General features: G+C 40.2%; 1 protein-coding gene across 1 annotated transcript in view; it reads right to left on the bottom strand.

Annotated features, from left to right (window-relative positions):
* Positions 1–24,485, bottom strand: part of SLC6A17 (solute carrier family 6 member 17) — a 63,640-nt gene that overhangs the window by 9,531 nt on the left and 29,624 nt on the right. Inside the window, exons 3-10 of the mRNA XM_074262959.1 lie at positions 21,641–21,798; positions 16,179–16,305; positions 13,528–13,709; positions 11,499–11,609; positions 9,612–9,853; positions 9,127–9,319; positions 6,855–7,047; positions 6,030–6,189 (exon numbers count right to left, since the gene is read on the bottom strand). Of these exons, the coding sequence (XP_074119060.1) occupies positions 6,030–6,189; positions 6,855–7,047; positions 9,127–9,319; positions 9,612–9,853; positions 11,499–11,609; positions 13,528–13,709; positions 16,179–16,305; positions 21,641–21,798 (1,366 nt within the window). The remainder of the gene's footprint in view (positions 1–6,029; positions 6,190–6,854; positions 7,048–9,126; positions 9,320–9,611; positions 9,854–11,498; positions 11,610–13,527; positions 13,710–16,178; positions 16,306–21,640; positions 21,799–24,485) is intronic.

The following is a 24,485-nucleotide window of genomic DNA, read 5'->3' as shown; positions in this document are numbered from 1 at the left end:
GTGCAACCTCAGACAAGTAGTTAAACCACTTATTTTTAAGAAATATTTGTTTATTAAGCACCTGTCAGGTACTATACTAACTTACTGGGGTTATCAAATCCTACAAATCAGGCAAAACACAATCCATCTCAAAGAGCTCTCCATCCAGTGGGGGAGGTAACGTACAAACAGTGGGCAAACATTTATTAAAATGAGGAGGCTGGACCAGATGGCTTCTAAGATTTCTTCTAGATGGAAACCTAATATCAAATTTGTACAGTCTCAGATGCCCTCTGCTGTAGAAGAGTGAAAAATACAGTCTCTCCAGAGCCTCCCATGTTCAATTGGACAAATATTTACACAGCAATGAGCTGAGCTTTAGTGGGCTACAAGTTCAACAGGAGCCAACAATAAAGCTGCATTAACAGAAGTAAAGGGGAAGCCAGTACCAGCATAAGTTTTAGCAGGTTGCAAGTTCAATAGGAGCCAATAATAAGGCTACATAAATAGAAATACACGGAATTTTGTAGTGGACACATCCATGAATCAGAGTCAAGTTTAGATCCTGGCTTTGACCTACCTTTGAGTAAGTCACTTTAATGTCGGGCACTGGGCTAAATCACTGAGGGTACAAAGATGGGCAAAAGATAGTGCCAGATCCCAAAGAGCTAAATCTAATAGAAAAGATAACATGCATACAATTATGTACACACGAGATAGAGAGAGGCTGAGTTGGGGGTAATCTCAGAGGGAAGACACTAAGATGGAGGACTAGAAGGATTTTCAGCTTTTTATAGAAAGGGAGACTTTAGCTAAGACTTGAAGGAAGCTGTCTTTTGAGACAGTCCAGGAGGGAGATGATGAGGGTTTGTAACAAGGTAATGGCAGTATCATAGGAGAGAAGGGAGATAATTTGAAAGATGTTACAATAGGAAATAATGGGAATTGACAAGAGATCATGCCTGCAGTAGAATGGAACCATACAGACAAAGCAAGTCCTTAGGATTTTTGTAAACTGTAGATATGAAAGATATACAAATCCAGAAAGAGGAAAGAGATAGTCCCATAGAACCCTAAACTAGTGAGACCATATCTATTATGCCCTAAATTGAACTCATACTTACAGGATGCCCTGTGATTCATAAAGTGCTTTCCTTATTTACAATAATTCTAAGTGGCAATCCTTAATAGCTACTTAATAAAATATCTACCTACTTAAAGTAGTATTTTTCTATTTTACAAATGAATAAACTGAAACCCATCTTTAAATGTGTAGTTGGGAGCAGTGTATTTTAGGAAAGTACTATAAAATATGGAAGAACAATGACAAGCTAGAGTGGGGTCCAGGAAGACACAAGTATAGTGGGAGTACTAGACTGTTTTGTATAAGGAATGGAAGAGCAAAGACTTGGGGGTGGAAGGATGTGATAGCTGCCTTCAAGTAATGATAACAACAGCTGAGATTTAAATAGATTTAAAGATTTGCGAAAGACACACGTGCTTGATTCTTACAATCTTGACAGTTGGGTGCTATTATTATCTCTATTTTATTAGGAAATCCAGATCTCTTTTGACTCCAAGTCCAGTGCTCTTTCCTTTGCATTACATTCTGTTCTGCTTAGTCATAATAAATGGAAATTGCCAAGAGGACAATTAAAATTTTACATAAGAAAGGACTTCCCAACATGGGATTTGAGAGTGGACAAGATTCTCTATATTTGCCAATCTCGTGGATTTGCATGGTTTTAACTGTCACTTCCATGTAACCACAAGAATTTTTCTATGGAACTTTAAAGAGGATTCTTTCTCTCACAATAACCTATTGGTTACACAAATATTCTTCCATTTATTTTGGAAGCAAGAACTGAAATTCAGAGTTTGCATGACTTACCCACAGTTACAGCATCCCTAAGGGCTGGGGTCAATATATAAATCTGGTTCTTCAGCCTCTAAGTGGATAGTGTTTTTCCCTTTTCTATATACCACATCACAGAAATCTATAAATCTTTACCCCTGACTTCTCTTGCAAGAATGTCTAATTGCTCATAAGATATCTCAACCTACATGTCTCAAGCATTCAAATTCAATGTGTCCAAAAACCAAGCTTATTATTTTTTCTTCTAAATCTACTCCTCCTTAACTTTACTCTTTCCATCAGTGACACTACCATTACTGAATATCTCATGTTCAAAATGTAGAGGTTATCTCTTGTTCTTCCTTCTTCTTTCAGTTACAATCTCCAAAATGGCTCTTCTGCTTATTCCTTGCTCAATATTTCCACAGACACTACCTCAAGAATTTCTTGATTAATATCTGCTTGGACCATGAGAGATATTCCATTGAGCTGATCCTTCAGTATCTTGATCAGAGAACACAGATGGCCAATGACCTGGGTCCAGAATTGAGTGTGAAGAAGAAAGCAGACTCTAGAATTTGGGAAATAGCATAGCATTTTAAGCCAAGATGCTTCCTGAAAGAATAACCCATCTTTTAAAACATGACTAATCTTCCATGGAGTGGATAGTGAAGTGGACAGAGAGATGGCTTTGGAGCAAGGAAGACCCCCTTCAAGACTTTCCCCTTAGCTGTGCGGCTCTACTTTATAAGACTAGAAGTTGAAGATATGGTACTAATCTTTATCACTAGAGGGAGCTTCTTTCTCATTTAAGAGTTCCCTTTCCAGTGAAATCCACTCTATTTTTAGAATCCATTCTCTATTCTTATCCTATTTTTTAATGATTCTGTAGAATTGTAAATTATGGAACACAGCAATCTTTGAAGAATCAAGTCATGGGTTATCCAAAGAGCAATAGACATATGCTAGATGTAAATGGGCTGCAACATTACCAATGAAAACTTATCCATAAAGAAGGGCATAAACACCATCATCTAAGAGCAAGATAACAAGATGTAATTGAAGGAGTCAGACAACCTGAGTTCAAATCCTGGTTATACCATTTAGCACCAATGTGACTTTGAGCAAATTACTTTGTCTCCCTGGCCTCAGTTTCCACATCTGTAAAATGAGTGAGTTGGACTACATAGAATCTAAGAATTTTTCCAGATCTGAATATATGCTCTTATGAGATTATATGATCAGAAAAGTGAGCTAATCATGTTAGGGAGGGCCCAGAGTAACAAATCAGCAGTCTAGGGGCTCCTATATATCAATGCCCATCTTTTCAATTATTCATCATTTTTCAGAAACATCAGACTCTTTATGACCCATTTAGGGTTTTCTTGGCAAAGATACTGGGTGGTTTGCCATTTCCTTCTACAGTTCACTTTACAGATGAGGGCAAAAGGGTTAAATGATTTACAGGGTTATACAGCTAGTGTCTGAAGCCTTATTTGGACTCAGGATAATGAGTCTTCCTGGTTCCAGGACCAGTACTCTATCCACTGTGATACTTAGCTACCTGTGATACCCTAACAATGCCAAAATATTCAGAGGAAGGCTTCTAGCATATTGGATGGTCTTACAATGGAAGATTTATGAAAGAATAGTTATGAAGCATGAGGAAGTGTAAATGGCAGGGAGCAGGAACCACTGGAAAGTGGCCCCATATTGATGAGATTTAAGACTATTCAGGGGTCATTCAGTCATGGAGCAAGAGCTCCACTCTGCTTTTGGCACCTCATGGCTGGTGGGTAGAAGATTATGATGATATGAAGAGGGTGGTATAACTACATGGTATGAACTTCTGAGCAGAAAAAGATACTGAGCAATTTCACCAGTGGGTTTGGAAGGGGGGACGGGGAGGAAAGAACATGCTGACTTTTCCTTTTGGCCCTGTGAGGAAGGCAGAAGCACTCACATGGGGAGCTGGCTACCGATGGAGAGATTTTCCTAGTATGTAGCATCCCTGTGAGAAAGTCAGGTTTTCATTAGTTTGAAGAGGGTATATGGGGAGAGAGCAATATAAGAGGAAAGAATTGATTTTCAATAGCCTAAGGCTCTAAACTCTCAAGATTCAGTAGAAAAGAGAGGGAGAAAGAGACTCAGGTACTCACCAGCTCTGCTAGGGAGGGAGATGACTATCTACTCATGGTAGAATGCAGGCAGAGCTGAGGCTCTGCACTGCCTTAGCCCATCTACACCTATAGTAGGGAGTAGTGGGGTTATTAGATAGATAGAGCATTGGGCCTAGAGGCAGAAAGCTCTGAGTTCAAATTTGGCCTCAGACACACATTAGCTGGGAACTCTGGGAAAGTCACCTCACCCTGTTTGTCTCAGTTTCCTCATCTGTAAAATGAGCTGGTGAAGGAAATGGCAAACCACTCCAGTGTCTTAGCCAAGAAAACCCCAAATGGGGTCCACAAGAGTAGGACAGGACTGAAATAATTAAGCAATAACCATGGAATAGGGAGGAGATTGAGAGGAATTTGGGAGTGTTGGGGTTAATTTAGATTACAATTAGAGTAGGGAGGAGATAAAAAAGGGCTAGGAGAAGGTGGTTTGTTTTGTTTTTTCCCTTAGAGCAGCAAATCAGAATAGCAACAATTAGGGAACTAGAATATTGATTAGAAGACTGGAGGAACAGGTTAGTCACTGAGAAGAGAAAATTCTGGTGAGTGATAGATATATCTAACATTTACAAAGGGCTTTAAGGTTAGTGAAATGCTATATGTAATTTCTCTTATTTGATTTTTACAATAAGTCTTTGAAGTAGATGTTTATATTAACCCCATTTTACAGATGAAGAAACTGAGGCTGACAGAGGGAGACACTTTGGCCAGTGCCCTGCAGCTACTTAGTATATAAGACAGAATTCAAATTGAGGGCTTCTCTGTCAAAGCAGGATCCCCAGATGCAGGATCAGAGGTACAATCCTTTCTCCCCTAATTTCCTTTGCACTCAGGACTATGATGAGCTCTTAGCATTACTTGTAGATCAGAGCCAGAGCTAAAAGGGGGTTGGAGTCCAACTAGCCCAAGCTCCCAAGTGATTTGCCCTAAGAGGTAAGGGTCCGAGAGAATAAATATCAGAGTCAGAATTTGAACTGAGGTCTCTCAGTCTCTAGAACTAGTGCTCTTTCCAGGATACCAAGAGTGCCCTTTAAGCCACTCTCTGGTTGGTTTAGTTAGGCTTTCCCTTTCTAGGCTAGACTCCCTACCATGGAGAGCAGAAGTATCTACTCTAGCTTATATCCTTCTCTAAGTATTTGGGCTCAATAATCCGTAGTTGCTTTAAAAACCCACTGAATTAATGAAGAGAATCAGCTATGCCCAGAGAGAGAACGATGGGAAATGAGTGTGGATCACAACTTAGCATTTCCACTCTTTCTGTTATTGTCTGCTTGCTTTTTTATTTTTTCCTCCTCAGGTGTTTTTTTTTTTATCTTCTTTCTAGATCTGATCTTTCTTGAGCAGCAAGATAAGTGTATAAATATGTATACATATATTGTATTTAACATATGCTTTAACATATTTAACATGTATTGGACTACTTGCCATGTAAGGAAGGGAGTGGGGGGAAGGAGAGGAAAATTTGGAACAAAAGGTTTTGCAAAGGTCAATGTTGAAAAACTACCCATGCATGTTTTGTAAATAAAAAGCTATAATAAAATAAATAAATATATAAATAAATAAAAGGCCTTTGAAATTGACAATGATGAGATTTATGGTAACTCTATGAATCTATGGAGAGTACAGCTTCAGTTAAATGATAGTCAGAAGCCAGAGGAGGTTAAGGAAAAAATGAGAGTATTAGTAAATAGCATATTAATGTGACTGTCTTTGTTTCCTTAGCATGTTTTTACATTTGAAAATAATGTCTCTCATGATTGAATATTCAATAAATGTTTGCCTTTAGAAATTAAAAAAAAAAAATCCACTGAATTCTGGAACTTGACTTCTATGGCTAAAAATGAGTGGCACAGGGAGGAAGGGGTTCAAGGTTCTAAGAACAAAAGACCCTTAATACCTCCCCAGTAATTCCCAGGGCAGGGGAGTCCCAAAGAGGAATTTCCCCTCTCCCCGGATTTCTACCCCTAGAAGGCATTCCCTGCTGAATCCCAACACCCCCCTTTCCCAAATCAGAACCTTACTTCTTAGTCCCGTAAATCCAAGATACAGCAATGTTCTCTAGGATGACAATGACGGTGAGGGGCAAAGTGGCCGAGTAGTCATCAAACATGGTGACAAAGTAGTTTCCAGAGCGCTGGACAAACAGGAGTCCCACCAGAAATGCAAAGATGCAGCATCCGACTGCAAAGAGAACAGAGATTTCAAAGATCCTAAGATTGTGGAGACTCTCCCAGAAGAGGCAGCCTAACCACCTCTCCCCATCACTTCTCTCTCCCAAGTACCATAGTCCTAGGAATACCGATAGATCCTATGGCATCCCATCAACAAACACCCCTGATGTCATTTGATAGCACTCATTTACCCCACCTTCTACAAGAAGCTTTTTTTAATCCCTCTTAATAGTCTTTGTTCTGTTATTATTTCCATTTTATCTTGTTTATATCTTTTGTTTGTGAATTTTTTTGTTTGTTGATTTGTTTGTAAATAGTTGTTTGCATGCTGTCTTCCCCCATTAAGACTGAGTTTCTTGAAATTTCTCCTTTCTTTGGATCCTAATTCTTAGCACAGTGCCTGACACAGGAAGAGTTTAATAAATGCTTACTGACTAACTGACTAGCAATCCCCCAAGGGCATCAGCTCCTACCAGCTTGGGGGTTTCTGGGCACTTGGAAACTAAGTAATTTGTCTACAAATGAACTGAGTAAAACACCAGCTGTTTTTGAAGTCATGAGATTGAGCACTATTGACAGCGAAGCTGTTCATCCTTTGTCCTCCTGCAAGGAGACAGAGGATGGGGGGAGGATAAGAAGGAGGAACAGGAAAAAAAAGAATGGGGAAGGATTTACCTGTGAACATTTCCTTTGGCACTTTGAAGGTATCAATGATGGGGGTGGTGATCCCAGCCATGGTCCCGATCATGCTGCCCAGGCCCAGGTTGATCAGCATTAGGAAGAACATGACCGACCAGAAGGGAGAGGCTGGGAAGTGGGTCATGGCCTCGGTGAAGGCAATAAAAGCCAGGCCCGTCCCCTGCACAGACTGTTTAAGGGGTGGGGGAGAAAGAAGGTACAAGATTCAGTATGCAGGTAACTGGATAAAGTGAGCAACCAAGACCACCCGTCATGGCCACCAGCTGCCAAGCCCTCAGTCATACAGCTCTGGGCATTCATTGCACACACAAGAAATCCCAGAATCATAGATTCTTTAGACTGAGCTCTGAACTCAGCAGGCCACCCTGCTACTCAGTTTGTAAATCCTTTCTGCACCCAAGAAAGACAATTCTCTGCTTGAGCACTTTCAGTGACTGGGATAGCCCAATCCATGGCTGGATGGCTCCAATACAAACTTCTTCCTAGAATTCTGCTGAAATCTTCTTCCCTGGACCCACTGGGTCCCACTTCTGAAACAGAACAAAATCCACTTCCTCTATTAGAATGTATGTTCCATGAGCATAGATATTGCCTTCTTTGCTTATATATGTGTCCCCCATGGTTAGCATAGTGCCTGGTACACAGTAAGTGTTTACTAAATTCATATTTTCTTTCTCTCTCTCTCTCTCTCTCTGTCTCTCTCTGTCTCTCTCTCTCTCTGTCTCTCTCTGTCTCTCTCTGTCTCTCTCTCTCTCTCTCTCTCTCTCTCTCTCTCTCTCTCTCTCTCTCTCTCTCTCTCAGTCTTCCCCTCTCTCCCACGTGATTGTTTCAAATATTGTTTCCAGATCCCATCAACATCCTGATCATCCTTGTTCAATTCCACTTTATTACTGCAATTCAAATGGATCACAGGAGCATTTCTTAAGTGCCCTCTGCCTGCAGAAAGTTTATATCCTACTGCTTTTCTAAAGCCATAGTCCCTCAAATGGAGTACTCCAGGTGTGGTCTCATTATCACAAACCAGGAACTTTAACATCCCAGTCCACACTGCTGATTCACACTGGCCTCTTGTCAGATAAAACCTCCAGATCCTTTTCAAATGGAACAACTATCAAGCCAGGGCTCTATCATCCTGTACTTAGGGCACTGAATTTTTTAACCTAATTGCAGATCTGGTCTTTCCTCTTTCCAAACCATGTGGCAGAATACAGTGTCACTGCAACGTTTCTTTCAATCACTGCTTCAATGGCTGGCTATTGATCACTTGAGGAGTAAAGTCCACATGGTCTTGAATTCAAGTCTCCAAAAGGAGTCCTTTCTTCCAAACAAATGGACTCATCCCCTGAACATTTAGTTCCTATTCTAGACTCTGCTTAATTCTTCCCACTCACAATGCTTTTCCCCTCTCTCTTCTGCCCATCCCAATCCATCCTTAAGTTCCCATCCATTTAAAGTTTTCTCCTCTTCACGGAGCCCTCCCTGGACAAGGAATCTAACTTGGATCTTCCCCAGTTTCCTTAATTGTAAATAGGAATCATACAAATACCTACCTCCCAAAGTCGTTGAGAAGCTCAAATGAGATATTTGTAGTGCTTAGCACAATGTCTAGCACAAAGCAGGTGCTCAATAAGTACTTATTCCTTTTCCCTTTAAGTAGAATAAAATGTCCTTCGTTCCTCTTGCATCTTCTTTTGACATAGCTATTCAATTTTTCATGTGTGACCACTTTTTCTACCCAACAAGATAGGTCAGCAATCTAGCATTTCCATTCTCTAGACTACTTAGCACATACATTTTTAGAAATTTGGACCAATGATTTCATTAATGCAAGGCACTTGTAGTGTGGAAATGGCTCCCATGGAGGCTGAAAGGAAGATTAGCAATACATCTCCATCCTGAGAGCCTAAATAGTTGTCTAGGGAATTGCGAGGTTAAGGGCCTGTACATCGTCACACAGTCGGTACAAGTTAAAGGCAGCATTTGAACCAGGTTTTCTAACTCTAAGATGAATCCCCTTTCAGGTATGCTATTCTTTCCCTCACCTAACAAAGTAGAGTGCTTTATCAATATTTGCTGAACAAATTATGATATTGTTGTCTTGCCTCATCTCTTAATCAGAGAATTCCCTAATGATGGGGATCCTGTCTAATTTTTTCCCTGCACCCCAAATGTTTATTATCCCTGATCCTGGACTCTTTCTTTCATCATTGCTGCTGATCCCTGCAAAAGGAGAGGCCTGTCTCCAAACCTTATTGAGTTCATCTTCCAGAAGACAGGGATCCAGGCCCAGCTCTTGGAATCGGTCCTCTTTGACAGTCATGATGACCTTGTACATCTCACTGTAGTCATGGGCAGTCAAGTGGGAGAAGTTGACATGGGGTGGGATGAGGTCATGACTCAAGACATTGCTGTTCAGATACCCCAGAATCTTCTCAGCATTCCTGATAGTAGAGAGGATGGGAGAAGAATAATGGAGTTACTCATGGACAACATCCCCAGTAGGACAGTTTCCTCTATCCCATATATTTTCCCCAGTCCTCCCCCCAAAAGGGACCAAGGACAGGAAGGTCTCTGATCTTCTCTCCAATAATCTGAAGCCAGGGAAAACAGGATGCTCCTGTTCCCCTTTCCACAATCTGAGAGTAGATGTGACTATTCCAGGCCTCCTGCCCCAAGAGAGGTGGGAAGATGGGTCAGGGAGGAAGCCATGAGGAGAAGGGGACTGTCACTTACTCGACCACACACTTCTCATTCATGATGTTGGCCTTGAAGCCCAGCACAGCAAAAACGACCAGGGTGGCCAGCACCGAGGTGAAGAAGTTGATGAAGGACACAAGGGCAGCATCAAAGTGGCAGTTGTTATCCTGTTTGTTGTAGCTGGAGAAGGCAATGACACCCCCAAAGCCCAACCCCAAGGCAAAGAAAACCTGGGTGGCTGCCTCCCGCCACACCTGGGGGTCTAGCATCTTGTCTAGCTGTTGGGTGGTAGAAGATAGGGAGAAGGAGAAAGGAAGGAAGGAGAAGGAAAGAAAAGAGGGGAGAGAAGACAATGGTTAATTGGTTTCTGCTCCTCCCTTCCCCACCTCCAAGCCTACATATACAACTTCCCTCCTCCAGCTTCATCAAATGTCTCAAAGAGAACTCAGCCTCTCTAGGCTATACCCCTCTTTTACACCAATTCAAAACATCGCCTTCCCTTGCTGTTCTAACCAGTACTCCCCTCCTCAAGGAGACCTGGGAAACTCCCAAGTCTCATTTGTTATTCTATTATGGGGGTTATGCAGACAACGGATGGAGGAACAGAACTCAAGAAACTAAATGCCCTTCCCCATTTCCTCCATCACGTTCTTCCCAGTGAATGGTAGTCTCTGACCAGCAGGCTCCTTCCGCACCATATAATTACCCCAATCCTTCACATCTATCCATTGTTGTAGCCTTTCACTTTTATCTCATTCAATCCCCACAACATAACAACTACATTGTTACCTTACTAATAAAAATGCCCAACTATCATGTTCATTATCTCATTGGTGCTAGTACCCATAACAATGTGGAAAAGAGAGACAAATTATGGCTAGAAAGCTGCCATAAGAATAAGAATTTTGTCTTGAGGAAAAGAGCTTGAACGACCTCATTACTAAGGTAGCCAGGTGATGTCCTGGAATTGAAGTCTGGGAGACCTGAGTTCAAATCCAATTTTAGACACTTTCTAGCTGCAAAACTCTTAGCAAACTTTGCCTCAGTTTTCCCATCTCTAAAATGGAGATAATAATAGTTCTTATCTCACAGTTGTGAGAATCAAATGAAATCCTAATTGTGAAGCACTAACAGTGTCTGAAATATAGCAAGTATTATTAAAATGTTAGTAGTTTTTATTATTATTCCTAGTTCAGATCCAGGCTGGACTGAATTACCTCGGAGGTCCTTCCCAATTCCGAGATATTGTGATTCTCTAAATCTGTGGTTTTCGATTCTCAGCTTTCTGACAACAGAAAGGAGGATGCCTAACCAGAGGTAAGTAGAGGTAAGTGTCAGTCTTGATTCTGTCTTTCACTAGTAACATAAATCACTTAACCAAAATTTCAGTTCCCTCATTTGTTAAACAGGTAACAATCATCCTTTGCCCCACCTGTCTCACAGGGTAATTGTGAGGAACAAATGAAATAAGAGATGTGAAAGAGCTTTGCAAAGTGTAAATGCCTCCTTTATACATGCGAGTTATTACAGAGGTGTGTTTGGGGTTAAATTTTCAGGTGAGCATTAAAAATCAGCAAATGCTACATATCAGGGCTTTGTTGCTTTGTTGATTTCTAGACTTAAGAAAGTGATGGAGAAAATGTTAAAATGTAGATTAAATTCAAAATCATGTTTGCATAGATTTTTTGGGGGGGGGATGGTGGTGGAGCTGCCAAATGCTAAATATTTACTAGCACATCCCTAGTTATAAGTCTTACTAAAGTAACAGTCCACTTAGAAGATTGTTTTGCAAATTTCTGGAGGGGATTTTCTTTTGAGATCTTCCTGAATGTAAGGTGAGTGATGAATTTCTCTTGCCACAAGTGTGCTCAGTGATATGTGACAGCAGGTGTGTGACTGCCAGGAGAGCATCCTGGGCTTTACCTTGGGAGTAAACATGTGCAGGATCCCATCCACAGCTCCCCTTAGCAGCAGCCCCCGGACCAGGAAGCAGGCCAGCACCACGTAGGGGAAAAGGGAGCTGAAATACATCACCTGGAGAGAAGACAAGGAGATGCCCTAGGATCAGGGCTGTGTGCCTGCTGGCAGCTGCCCTTCATCCCTTATGGCATGAAACCTTACAATCCTGTAATCCTCTCACCTGCTCCCCAGTCTGATAGCAGAGAACAGGACATCTTCATAAAGGCAGGAAGCCCCCTCTGAGGGTCTATAATAACGGGCCTTTCCCTGGGGCATCAGGGCTCCTTGGCATAGTGCCCAGGTACATTGGCTGTGCCAGTATATACTCACTATGCCCATCCTCCACTCTCAGCTTTGGCTGATGTGCTTATAAAATTCCCAAAGGGTAAAGTGATAGAGGTTTCATGTGAACATGAGCAGTGCCAAAGAACTGGCTTTCTCTCTCTAGGGCTAGTGACATTCAGGTAGGTTGCAAAGCAATCCCTTGGTTAAATGCTTCACCTGGGGTCCATTAGGACTTGTTGAAAGTGATAGATAACATATCTACTACAGTTTTTCCTCTCTCCTACCTCCTCTCCCCCATGCTCTTTGTTTAATGCTCACACACTGAAGATCCGATATGAGACAACTAGGTAATATAGCAGATAGAGTCCTTATATGCTTAATTTTTAACCCAAAAAACTCAATGTTTCTCAGACTTAGTTTTCACATCTATAGATTGGGCATAATTAAATAATCTATCCCCACAAAGTTGTTAGGTTTGAATAAGATTATAATTAAAAATACTTTGTGAACTTTAAAGAGCTGTATAAATATTAGCGATTATATTCAGCAAGTTAGAGGGTTTAGAGCTCCAAGGAAAATGGAATGGTATGTACATTCAAATATATTTATGTTTTACAGAAAGCTGGAGCCCTCTAAAGTTTCATCAACATGTATTTCCAAGACACTACCTCAACTACAGTTTGGTTAAACAAAATTTGCTGATTCTGTAACTAGCAAAGTGGAACAAGGGAGGGCATTTGGAATTTTTATTTGGGAGTCTGAAGGCAAGGAACCTAACTTTTAGCTCACATGATCCATCTTTTTGCTTAGGAAGACACTTTAGTTCAATGCTGTCTCTACCATCCCTTCTCTACTTTTATTCCACCTTAATGATGACTTTAAGATGGAATTCTTATAGGGAAGAGTGAGAAAATAGATTTGTCCTGCTTGACCCCATAGGGTAGCACTAGAAATAGGGGGTAGAAGTTTCAGAGGAGCAGATTTCACCATGATGTAAGGAAAAACTTATGAAGCAAAGTAGAATAAGCAGCCTTATGAGGGAGAGGGGTTTGTTGGGTATGGTGTAGAGGAAATGGCTGTTAGACTAGGAGGTCTCTGAGGCCTCCTCCAGCTCTGGGATCCTGTGTATGTGGGGGTCATTATGAGCTCCTAGCTCTCAGATATCTAGAGAACAATTCTGAAAGTTTTCTCAGAAAGCTTGCATGCCAAGCAGCCCCTATCTTCAATTACTCAGAAAACCAAGCTTGCAACAAGAATATCCCCAGGGGGGATCCCTCTCTTTCTTTGCCCCCCTATCCCATCAAACTCTACTGGCCTTTTACCATTGGTTCAACAAGGAGCTGTCACCAGCTATTTACAAAACCAAGGAATAGAAATTTGCTTATCTAACTTTTGGTGACTCCTTATCCTATCAAGCAATCTCTGGTGATAAATTTTTAGTTATAGCCACATTGAAAATAATAATAGCTCATGATTCTATGTCATTTGGATGTATATATCTTTGTTTCACAACAACTGTGTGAAGCAGGTAGTATAATTCCCACTACACAGATGGGCAAACTGATGGGCTTAGATAAAAGTATACAGTGAACTAGTACAGTACCAGAATGAGAACCCAGACTTGATCAGTTTCTGGTTGATACCCTTGTCCCCTGACACCTACTACCTCTTTATCTCTTCTCACCTTTTGCAGCCTGCTATTACTTACCTTTCCTGAAGACTGAATGCCCTTGACCACAGCCATACCCACAATGCTCCAAGCCACAAGGAGGCACAAGGTCATCTTCCAGTTAAGCCCCCCACTCTCAGAGATGGAGTTGGAGATATCCAGAGCCTCTCGGTACCAGAAGTAGGTGGTTGCTGAACTTTTATCACACTCTTCCTCCACCACTAAAACCAATGAGCAAAGCCATGGGCTCAGGGATGAGGAGCATGGACAAGGACATCCCATTGGCCCACCCACCCAATATCACCCTATAGGATGTGACAAAGGGCTTCCTTCCAACCAGTAGGGAGCAGATAGAAAAAAAGGTCCTGATCTTATTCTAAGAAAACCAAATTATCATAAAATGCCCAGAAATATTTGAGACATCAAAGTTGAAACTGTTAGAATTCATAGAACACTAACAGAAAGAAACCCTAATTTTAAATCACTAAGAAGCATCCTAGTCAAATTTCAGTATAATTCATCCAAATATTAAGTATATGATTTGCTGGGTACTCCTGGATTCTCAGTATATTCTAAAGAGCACTAGAATCTTCTGGTCTAGCTACATTCTTGCCTCATGTCACTTTCCTAACATTAAAATCATGAGGCGAATCTCCTTTGGAGTAGAACCCAAGTTAGAAAGCTGAGTTTCTCATCTATCCTTCTGGGAGGCAAAAGGATGAAATTTTAAAAGCATTAGATTGGGAGCCTGAGGTCTGCTAAGTGATGCTATAATGTGTGCAGTGCCAACCTGGAGTCTCAAAACCTTATCTTCCTGAGTTTAAATCCAGACTCAGACACTTACTAGCTATGATCCTGGGCAAGTCCCTTAACCCTATTTGTCTCAGTTTCCTTGTCTGTCAAGTGAACTGGAGAAGAAAACAGCAAACAGTATCTTTGCTAAGAAAATCCCAAATGAGTCATGAAGAGTTGAACAATGGACCTGTGTAAGGGCCCTTTAAATGGGCGGACACAGTGCATCGGGAGATTGAGGCCCAGAAGTAATTTCTGTGGATATTAGGATGCCCTTGGGCGGGATCCTGCCATATTGAAATAGTTTTGTAATGGGTGACTCTCTCGCTGATTGGCTGTGTGTGTGACCTCACAGGCCCTATATAAGCCCACTGCAGGCAGCAACCGCCCTCTTTAACCTCCTGCTGTTCACCCTGGCTCACCAGCCTGGGTGGCCAAGCCAAGATGGGTAGCCGAAAGAGGTAAGGGTTTTGGTAGTGAACACATGGGTCTTCTGACCAGGTGTTCACTAGGGAACCAACAAGTCAGGGCATCAGTTAAGGCATTATGTGAGTAGGTATAATAAAGGCTTTTAAGATTACACGTGGTTGTTCTTGAGTGCGCTACCGGTTACTAAGCTATAGATCAAGAGATTGTGGCCAGAGACCTTAGAAGGCCTCAGAGGAGGCGAGCCGGATAGAGCTCACACTGCAAAGGACAGTGGTCAAAGGTGCTCTGGTGGGTCTAGGACAGACTAGTAATTGTAACTGCCAGGAGAGCACGTTACAGACCTGGGTTCAAAACATATCTCTGTTATTGCAAGTATATCTTTGGGCACATCAGTTAAACTCTCTGGACTTCAGTTTCCTATCAGTAAAGGGTAGGACTCCAAAGGTTGCTTTGATGTTATAATCTATGCTGTTTTAATGACTTTGGACAAAGCAGGGAAAGGAGGGAGGGGAAGTAAGGTGGAGCAGTGGATATCTGAGTTCAAATTTGACCTCAGACACTTACTAGCCAAATAAGCTTGGGCAAGTCACAACCTCTGTTTACCTGATTTTCCTCATCTATAAAATGGGGATAATAATAGCCTCATCCTTACAGGGTAATATCAAATGAAATAACGATTTTAAAGTGCTTATTTAGCACAGTGTCTGAAACACAATGGGCATCATATAGATTTTAGAGATTAATTATTAAATCAGTTTTCCCTTCTAAGTTTTTTTTCCTCTATTTTAAAATGGGCAGGTATTTGAGTTCAAGAGCTAACCTCAAAGCCAGCCAGATCCCTAACACAAACTGATTATAGGACTATGGACAAATAAGTCATTGAATTCCTCAATGCTCTGGGCAACTAAGACTATAAGGAGTATAGAAATGCCAAAAGAGTTTCTTTACCTGGAAATACCACAGAAATTGAAGGTCCTGATGCTATCCCTATCCCTAAAATGGGAATGGTGAAATCCATATTAAAGTGCTATAAGACTAAATGGGATCAGTGATATTAACGTGACATATTCGCTAGAGGATATAATAATATAACAGATTGTTATAACAATAATTCTTATTAGGTAACATTGTTTTCCCCTTTGGTCTCCCCTTGAAGTGTACTGCTGATTTCCTCTCTTTTTATTGACAGAACAATTGTGTCTCTATGAAATTAGGTGACTTGTTGAAGATGGCATTCTGATCATAATGGTACATAATTCAAATCTCCAATATTGTCCCCTTAATTTACAAAGAGCTCTTGTTCTTTGAAAGTTTCTTTAGTCAGGAAGAGCCCCTTTTCCCAGACAATAAACTATGAAGATCTACTTTTTTGTAGTCAATAGGTGGGTTATACTAAGTTAGGATTAGGGTATCAGTTGTGCTGTGGCTTTTAGCTCCATGTTTCTCAGGCTAGACTCCCAGGGACTCACCTGCAGTAGTTCCATTCCTAATGACAGGGCACTCACTCCAGGGCAATGGATACTGGAAGGATTTGAAGAAATAAAATATACTCCAGCCGATAATCACATTGTAATACAATCCAACGAAGAGGCACACCTGGAGAAAGACAGATGGACAGAGAGCCTGGTAAAGACAGGAACTGCTCTGGCTCTGCCCAGAAACCTCAGATTTGGATTAACATAACCAGTGATGCTATCCCTTAGTACCAAACCTGATCTTTTCAATATCACCTGCAGATCTTTCATTGGTAGATCTTTCATTGACAGCAATGTTATCCCTACTTCATAGATGAGTAAATTGAGGCCCCAAAAATTCTTGCCTAAAGGCTCCAGACATACAAAAAACAAAGAATCTTGAGTGACAAGATTTGTGTGGAATGAATTTATTTTATTAAATCACCCTGGGTTTTTACCTCAGCAAAGTAATTCTTTTACTTCTCCCTGTCTCACTCCCCATAGAAGCTGGCCCAAATATCTTTATTCTTCATCCATACCTCCTTCCCCACCTATCCTCTCAGCTGAGTGTTTCACCTCATCATTTATTGAGAAAATTAAAACCATACATCATGATCTCCTTCTTTTCTTCTTCTCCAACACTTCAAAAATCCTTTGAAATTAACCTATTTTCTCCTCCTTTATTCTGGTCTTTGTCAAGACCTCCACTCCATGCACCTGTTCTCTTGATTCCAACCCCTGTTTTTTTTTTCCTAGTCGCTTGCTCCATAATTATCCCTTTTCTTTCTAATCATTGATCAAAATTTAGTGGTTTTTTTTCCCTCTTGCCTAAAAATATGTCCACCTCCCCTTACTCCTACCCTTAAGAAACCCTTATAAGAATTTGCTGTACCTTTATGAGGGTAGCTATGGCTCAGTGGATAGAATACTGGTCCTAGAATCAGAAAGACCTGAGTTCTGATATAGTCTCAAGCATTTACTGACTGTGTGATAAGTTTATCCTAACTAGTTTGCCTCAATTTCCTCAATTGTAAAATGGTATTTACATCGCAGGATTATTGTATCAAATGGGATAATATTTGTAAAGCTCCTATCACAATGCTTGGCACACAGTAGGCACTTACTAAATGCTTGTTCTCTTTCCTTATTCTTACCCTCAAGCTATCATCCTGTAACTCCTTTCCCTTTCTCAGTCACACTCCTAGAAAAAGCCTTTTTTTAATGAATGCTTCCACTTCCTTTCCTCGTTTTTGCTTCTTGACTTTATGCAATCTGGCTTCTAGCCTCACCACTAAAATGAAATTACTCTCTCCAAAGTTGCCAAAGATCTCATAACTATCCAGTTTGATAGCCTTCTCTTAGCCTTTATCCTCTTCCACCTATCCACAGCAGCTGACACTGTTGGCCATCCTCTCTTTCTGGATACTCTCCTCTTTCCTCTCCTCTCCTGGATACTCTCTCTTCTCTATGTTTTCATAAAATCACTATTTCCTAATTTTCTCCCTACCTGTCTGACAGTTCCTTCTTAATCTCCTTTGTTGGATCTTTATCCAGCTCACACACACTACCTGTGGCCATCTCACAAAGTTCTATCCTGGGCCCTTTTCTCTATTTCCACTATATTATCTTAATTGTGAACTTATCCACTTCCATGGGTTTAATTAGCATCTCTGTGTAGATCTATATATCTAGTCCTAATTTCTCTCTACTTTAGTCTTGAATCCCTAATTGACTCTTGGATATCTTGAACTGGAAATCCCATAGGCATCTCAAACTTAACATGTCCAATGAAACTTATTGTTTTTTGCCCCCAAACCCTTCTCTCTTCCCAGGTTTCCTATTACTATGAAAGACATCTCTATCCTCCCTGTCTTGTTGTTGCTCAGTCAAGTCTGACTCTATTCAACCCTGTATGAGGTTTTCTTGTCAGAGATATAAAAGTGATTTGTCATTTCTTTCTCTGGATCATTTTACAAATGAAAAAACTGAGACAAATTAAGTGACTTGCTCGGGGTCACACAGCTATTACTTAAAGGTCACATAGATATCACCTAAGGGGTGATACTTTGAACAGATTAAGAGAGTATGGAATAGTTTGTCTGTCAAATTTATGAATAAGAGAAGAATTTACAACTAAAGAAGATATAGAAAGCATTATACTTATCTGAGGCAGAATTTGAACTCAGTTCTTCCTGGATCTAGGCTGGGTGCCCTATCCACTATACCACCTAGCTTTCCTATCCTTATTATGTAACTTAGCTTATAACTTCTGCATTATCATTGATTTCTTATAATCTCTGCATTATCTGTGACTTCTCACTCTTGCATTCATTCTACATATCAAATTTGTTGTCAAATCTTATAGCTTTTAATTTAATTTTATCTTTTATTTATGCTCACTTATCCTCACTCATACACTATTTTTGCACAGACCCTTATCACCTCTCATCTGTTTTTGCATAAGCTCTGGGTTCCTACTCCAATCCATCCTCCACTCAGTTACCAAAGTCACTTTTCTAAAGCATAGATCTGACCATGTCATTCTAATGTCCAATAAATTTTGATAGTTCCTTAATACTTCCACAATTCAAATTTAAAGTAATCTATTGGGAATTTAAAACCCTCTGTAATCTTCTTGACCTCTTCCTACCTACATGTACTTTCCTCCCCTTTATACACTCTATAATCCAGCCAAATCGGTCTCCTTGTTATTCCTCCACAGGATATGACTCTATTTCCACATGATATGTCTCTAGCTCCTAACTTGGTACACTTGTGATGGCTGCCTCCCACCCAGACCTGGAAAACTTTCCTTCCTCAATTTTTCCTCCTGGCTCCTCCGGTTTCTTTTAAGACTCAGTTCATACTAACAAAATCCAGCAGCAAGAGATAAAAAGAGAAATTACTTTTAAAATTATTGTAGACAATATAAAATACTTAGGAATCTACCTGCTAAGACAAACTCAGGAACTATCTGAGCACAATTATAAAACACTTTGCAAAACAAATAAAGTCAGATCTAAACTACTGGGATAATATCAACTGTTCATGGATAGACTGAGCCAATATAATAGAAATGATAATTCTGCCTAAAGTAATCTATTTTTTCAGTGTCATACCAATCAAATTATCTAAAAGTATTTTATGAAACTAGAACAAATAATAATACAATTCATCTGGAAAAACAAAAACTCAAGGATATTAAGGGAATCAGTGAAATAAAGTGGTCTAGCCATATCAGATCTCAAAATGTATTATAAAGCAGTAATTATCCAAACAATCTGGTACTAAGAAATAGAGTGGTAGATCAATGGAATAGATTATGTACAAATTATCTTACAGTAAATGACCATAATAAGCTAGTAGGTGATAAACTCAAAGATCTAAGCTTTTGGAACAAAAATTTCTGAGAATACTAGAAAACAGTACGTGAGACCAACATCTCATACTGTATACCAAGATAGTTTATCTGTCAGATTTATAGATAAGCCAAGAATTTGGGATCAAAGAAGATATAGAAAGCATTATAAAATATAAAATAGATAAATTTGATTATATAAAATTAAAAGGGTTTATATAAATAAAACAATGCAATCAAAATTAAAAGGAAAGCATAAAACTGGAGGGGTGAGGGAATTTTCACAACAATATCTCTGAAAAAGGCCTTATCTCTCAAATATATAGAGTATTGAGTCAAATTTATAAAAAAAATACAAATCATTTCCCAATTAATAAATGGTTAAAAGATATGAACAGGTAATTTTCAAAAAAATCAAAGTTATCTATAGTCAAATTTTAAAAATGTTTTAAATCACTATTGATCAGAAAAATGCACAACTCTCAACTCAACTCTAAGATACCTCCCACCAGAGAGGCTAATATGACAAAAAGGGTGGATGTTGGAGATGTGGGAAAATTGGGGTACTAATTCACTGTTTGTGGAATTAACTGATCCAACCATCTGGAAGACAATTTGAAACTATGCTTAAAGGGCTATAAAATTATGCATACCCTTTGATCCAGCAAGACCACTGCTGGGTCTACAAAAAAGCAGGGGAGGGGGAAGAACCTATTGGTACAGAACTATTTATAGCAGCTCTTTTTGTGGTGGCTAAGAACGGGAATTCAAAGGTATGCCCATCAATTGGGGAATGACTAAACAAGCTGAGATATATGATTATAATTGAATATTATTGTGCTATAAGAAATGACAAATAGGATGATTTCAGAAAAACCTGAAAAGACTCACATGAATTGATGCAAAGTGAAGTAAAGAGAACAATTACACAATAATCATTACACAATAACAACTATATTGTTTGATGAAGAATTGTGAATAACTTAGTTATTTTAAGTAATAGAATGATCCAAGACAATTCCAAAGGATTAATGATGAAGTATACTCTCTACCTCCAGAGAAAGAACTAATGTTGACTGAATTCAAATTGAAGCATACTATTTTTCACTTTCTTTCTTCTTTTCCTTTTATTTGAGTCATATGCAAAATGACTAATAAGGAAATATTTTACATAATTGCACACGTATAATCTATTTCTGATTGCTTATCACCCCAGGAAGGAGGAAGAGCAGGGAGAAAGAAGGATAGTACTGAGAACTCAAAACTGTAATTTAAAATGTTTTTAAAACTGGGAAAAATATGCTAAAACTATCCATATTCTGGGGCTTCAGACATATAGAGGGGAAAAGACTCAGTGTGAGTCCTTCTGTGGAAGTCCTTTCCCAATTCTTCCTTCAACTAGTACGTTCCCCATTAAAGTTACCCTGGTCATATCTTGTATATATCTATTTATGTTGGTATCTCCCCAAACATAAGCTTACTGGGGTCAGGGATTGTTTTTTTTTTCTCTTCATATTACTTGTCTTTAACACAGTGCTTGGCACATAATAAATAATTATTAAATGCTTGTTGAATGATTAATTATCAGGCACCATAATTCTTATGAGTTAGTTTACACCACATGGTCCCTCTCAAAGAGAACTGCCTGTCTCTGTTTCAAAGAACTATTCTGAGCCACCCACCAAGCTGTGATCCACATGAAGGATGTCTCCAGTTCTCAGCTCATGTGCACATGACTGATGAACCTTGGAGGCTAAATGACTAATTTTTGCCTACTCCTGCATGTTAAAACAATAGAAGTAATGAAATGACATGCCGGGGGATATTCTCCTAGATTCCTGGAAAATTTAAGTCAATTTTTAAAGATGGGGCAGAAAGATCTAGCTGAGTGGTCACTAGGGACATCAACCAGCTAGACTCAATCCTTTGTTTAGCCATCAGTCCTTCCAGAAGGCGAACCTTGATAGAGCATCTGTGACCTCATCTGTGGATTCCAAGAAGTGCTCTTTTTCTTTCTGGGCTCAGGAAATGGTCTCGATCACTTCCTTCTCCCTTCCCATTCCTCCTCCTCATTCTCTTCCCTCTTTCTTCTCCCCTTATTCTCCTCTCCCCAACTCACAATGCAACTGGAGAAGCCAATGCCCCCCAGCCGGGGACACACATAATGCCATACTCCAATGCTACCCCGGCGTATCCTTTGGCCCACAGCCAATTCTAAGAAGAAGAGTGGGATCCCAATGATGATCAGCAGCACGAGGTAGGGCACGAGGTAGGCACCTGCAAGGAGAGAGAAGAAGCATCAGGGAGTTCAGGTTAGTGAGGCAAAGGTAAATAAAGTAAGAGGGAGTGCATGATTGGCAGAAAAGATAAAGAACTGGCAACCCCATTCTTGGATATTCTTTTGGTTCTCTGATTTTCCTAGAATTCATCAAGGCTTTCTTCTGCTCACCATTACTATCCTGCTTCCTGGGGCTCCCTTAGCCACAGAAATAAAGCAGTAGAATTGTAAGATTTTAACAAGGCAACAGTTGCAACTGAAAGCTTTTGCAAGGGCATCAGCAGGTTCACTCCCAGGCTGAGGCTTTGTGGATGAATAAAAAGGTAGGCTAGACTTCTGGGTAGTAGAACTTTGGTGGAACTGAATGCACAATAGTCTGGGTAGCAAGAGAGCCAGATGGGTACTTCCTTGTGACAAAGCAGGTGAGAGGCATCTATTTCCTTTGGTAGATTTCTCTGTTGCTTTCGCATTTAGGTTCCCCTAAATGGTACAGATCCCTGAGCTGCACTGTACTGACTACCCTTTTTGGTCTCAGGTAAAGAGTGTATCAAATGGCTGTGCAGTAAGAACTTTATCTCATAAGATCTTGATGCTGTCTTCTCTATTTCTTGAGGGCATGCCCATGTTATGGACTGTGGAAACTTGGCAGACCCAAGACCATGACATCCTATACATATACACTTCATCTATATTGTATCTGCTTCTTCCTCTAAGGAAATACCTAACTGAAAAGCTGAATTGCTAAATTCATATCCATCCCAACAAAGCAAGCCATTCTCAGAGAAAAATGAATTTTTCCACAGGCTAATCCAAACATGGTACATGGCTACCACTGAATGGCAGGTAGATTAGCATAGTAATAATAAATAGCTGGTATTTATCGAAGGTTTTCAAGATGCCTTAGACACATTATCTCATTTAATACTCACAAGAGACCTGAGAGAGAGGTGCTGAGACACAGACAGGTTAAGTGACTTGCTAGGGACACACAGATAGTGAATGTCTGGGGTTGGTTTCGAACTCAGGTGTTCCTGATTTTGATACCAGTCTTCTATCTACTGTACCACCCAGTTGCCTTATAGTGTCCAGAGCCCTAGGATCAGATGTGAAGAGATTTAATTTTCAGGCTCACTTCTGCACTTGCTATTCACAAGACCTTAGCAAGATATTCAGTTTCTTCATTTGTAATAATAGCTGTACTATCTGCCTGAAAGGGATGTAGTGGAAAGAATTTTGCAAATTTGAAAGTACTATAGAAATGTCAACTTTCAAATAAAATGACTTGAAAACTACAAAGTATTATGTGAATGTAAGTTGATATTCTCCCAGGCTAACTAACCCACACAGCAGAGCATCCCTGGCAGATCCATCACCTACACTGTTAATGTGTGGGCACCCTGCTAGATACTCATAGCACTACCTTTACTGTGTGGGCATTAAATGCTGACACAGCACCATGGGCAGCTCCGGGAAAGCAGAGGCTGGAATCTTTCCCGAGAGTGAAGGCCCTGAATAGAAACACTATTAATCTACAACTAATTGGGGAATCTGCAGAGAAATTAGCAGTGCAGGAAGCATAACCAGGATGACCGAGAAGGATGAACCAGATCTTGCCAAAGATTCCAGCTGATGAATTAATCTCACCGCCCAGGGCATCATTTCAGACATATTCCCGATTCTAAGTGACAGGGTGTTTAGCAGGAGAATTAAAACCATGTTTAGACACGGGCGAGTACCCTCAGTGGAGTGATGTGCCAACATCGGCCTCTGCTGCAGTAAATATACCCTCACCCCACAACGGGTCAAAAGCATTAGCTATCACTCTGCTTGTCCAACAGTCACCCAGCGCAAGCTGCCGGGAACGCTGCATCACACCAAGCCTTCCGATTCCGTGTTGTCTTGTGCCTTTCTGCCCCATACATTAAACAAAGACAAATCCTTCGCCATCCTCACCAGCCAGTCAGAATATAATAAATATCTCACTCTGTGGGCACTTTTCTGGGCACCAGGGGAGAAATACCAATGAAAGATAAGTAGTTTCTGTTCTTAAGGGGCTTAAAGAACAGGTACAAAGAAACAAACTGGCAGCAGCACATTGAAATAGTGTGCAATAAACATATATTTGTGGGATGAATGAATGTATATATACAGAGGAGTTACAGAGCAAATGAATGTTTACCTTCTATAGGTAAAAGGATGAGTTCCTTAAGAGCAATAACTTTTTTGTTCCCTATTTCTAACGCTGGTGCTTTTGCACTTGGCAGATACCCAAGTACTTTTTCATTCATTCATTCACTTATACATTCATTCATTCATTCATTCATATCATAGCCTAATAGATTTTAATTAAGCAAGACTTCCTCCAAGGAAGCCAATCCATAGAGCTTTCACCATTGGTACCTCTTTCATTAAATATTAACCCCTACTCCAAATCTTGGTGTTAATTAAGACATAAGTGATGTAGTGAACAAAATGTTCCACTTGGAACTAAGAAAACCTGAGTCTGAATCCCACTTTACTAGCTGTATGACTCTAGGCAAACTATTTAGTGATTCTAGTCCTCATTGTAAGGCAACTAGGTGGTACTATAGTGCACAGAGCATTGGGCTTGGAATCAGGAAGCCTCATCTTCCTGAGTTCAAATCTGACCACAGATATTAGCTGGGGGAGCCAGGGCAAGTCACTT

Source organism: Sminthopsis crassicaudata, chromosome 4, assembly GCF_048593235.1.
Source record: "Sminthopsis crassicaudata isolate SCR6 chromosome 4, ASM4859323v1, whole genome shotgun sequence".
NCBI classification, from domain to species: domain Eukaryota; kingdom Metazoa; phylum Chordata; class Mammalia; order Dasyuromorphia; family Dasyuridae; genus Sminthopsis; species Sminthopsis crassicaudata.
The sequence above is the reverse complement of the archived record's forward strand: the minus strand, read 5'-3'. Positions and strand labels throughout refer to the sequence as shown.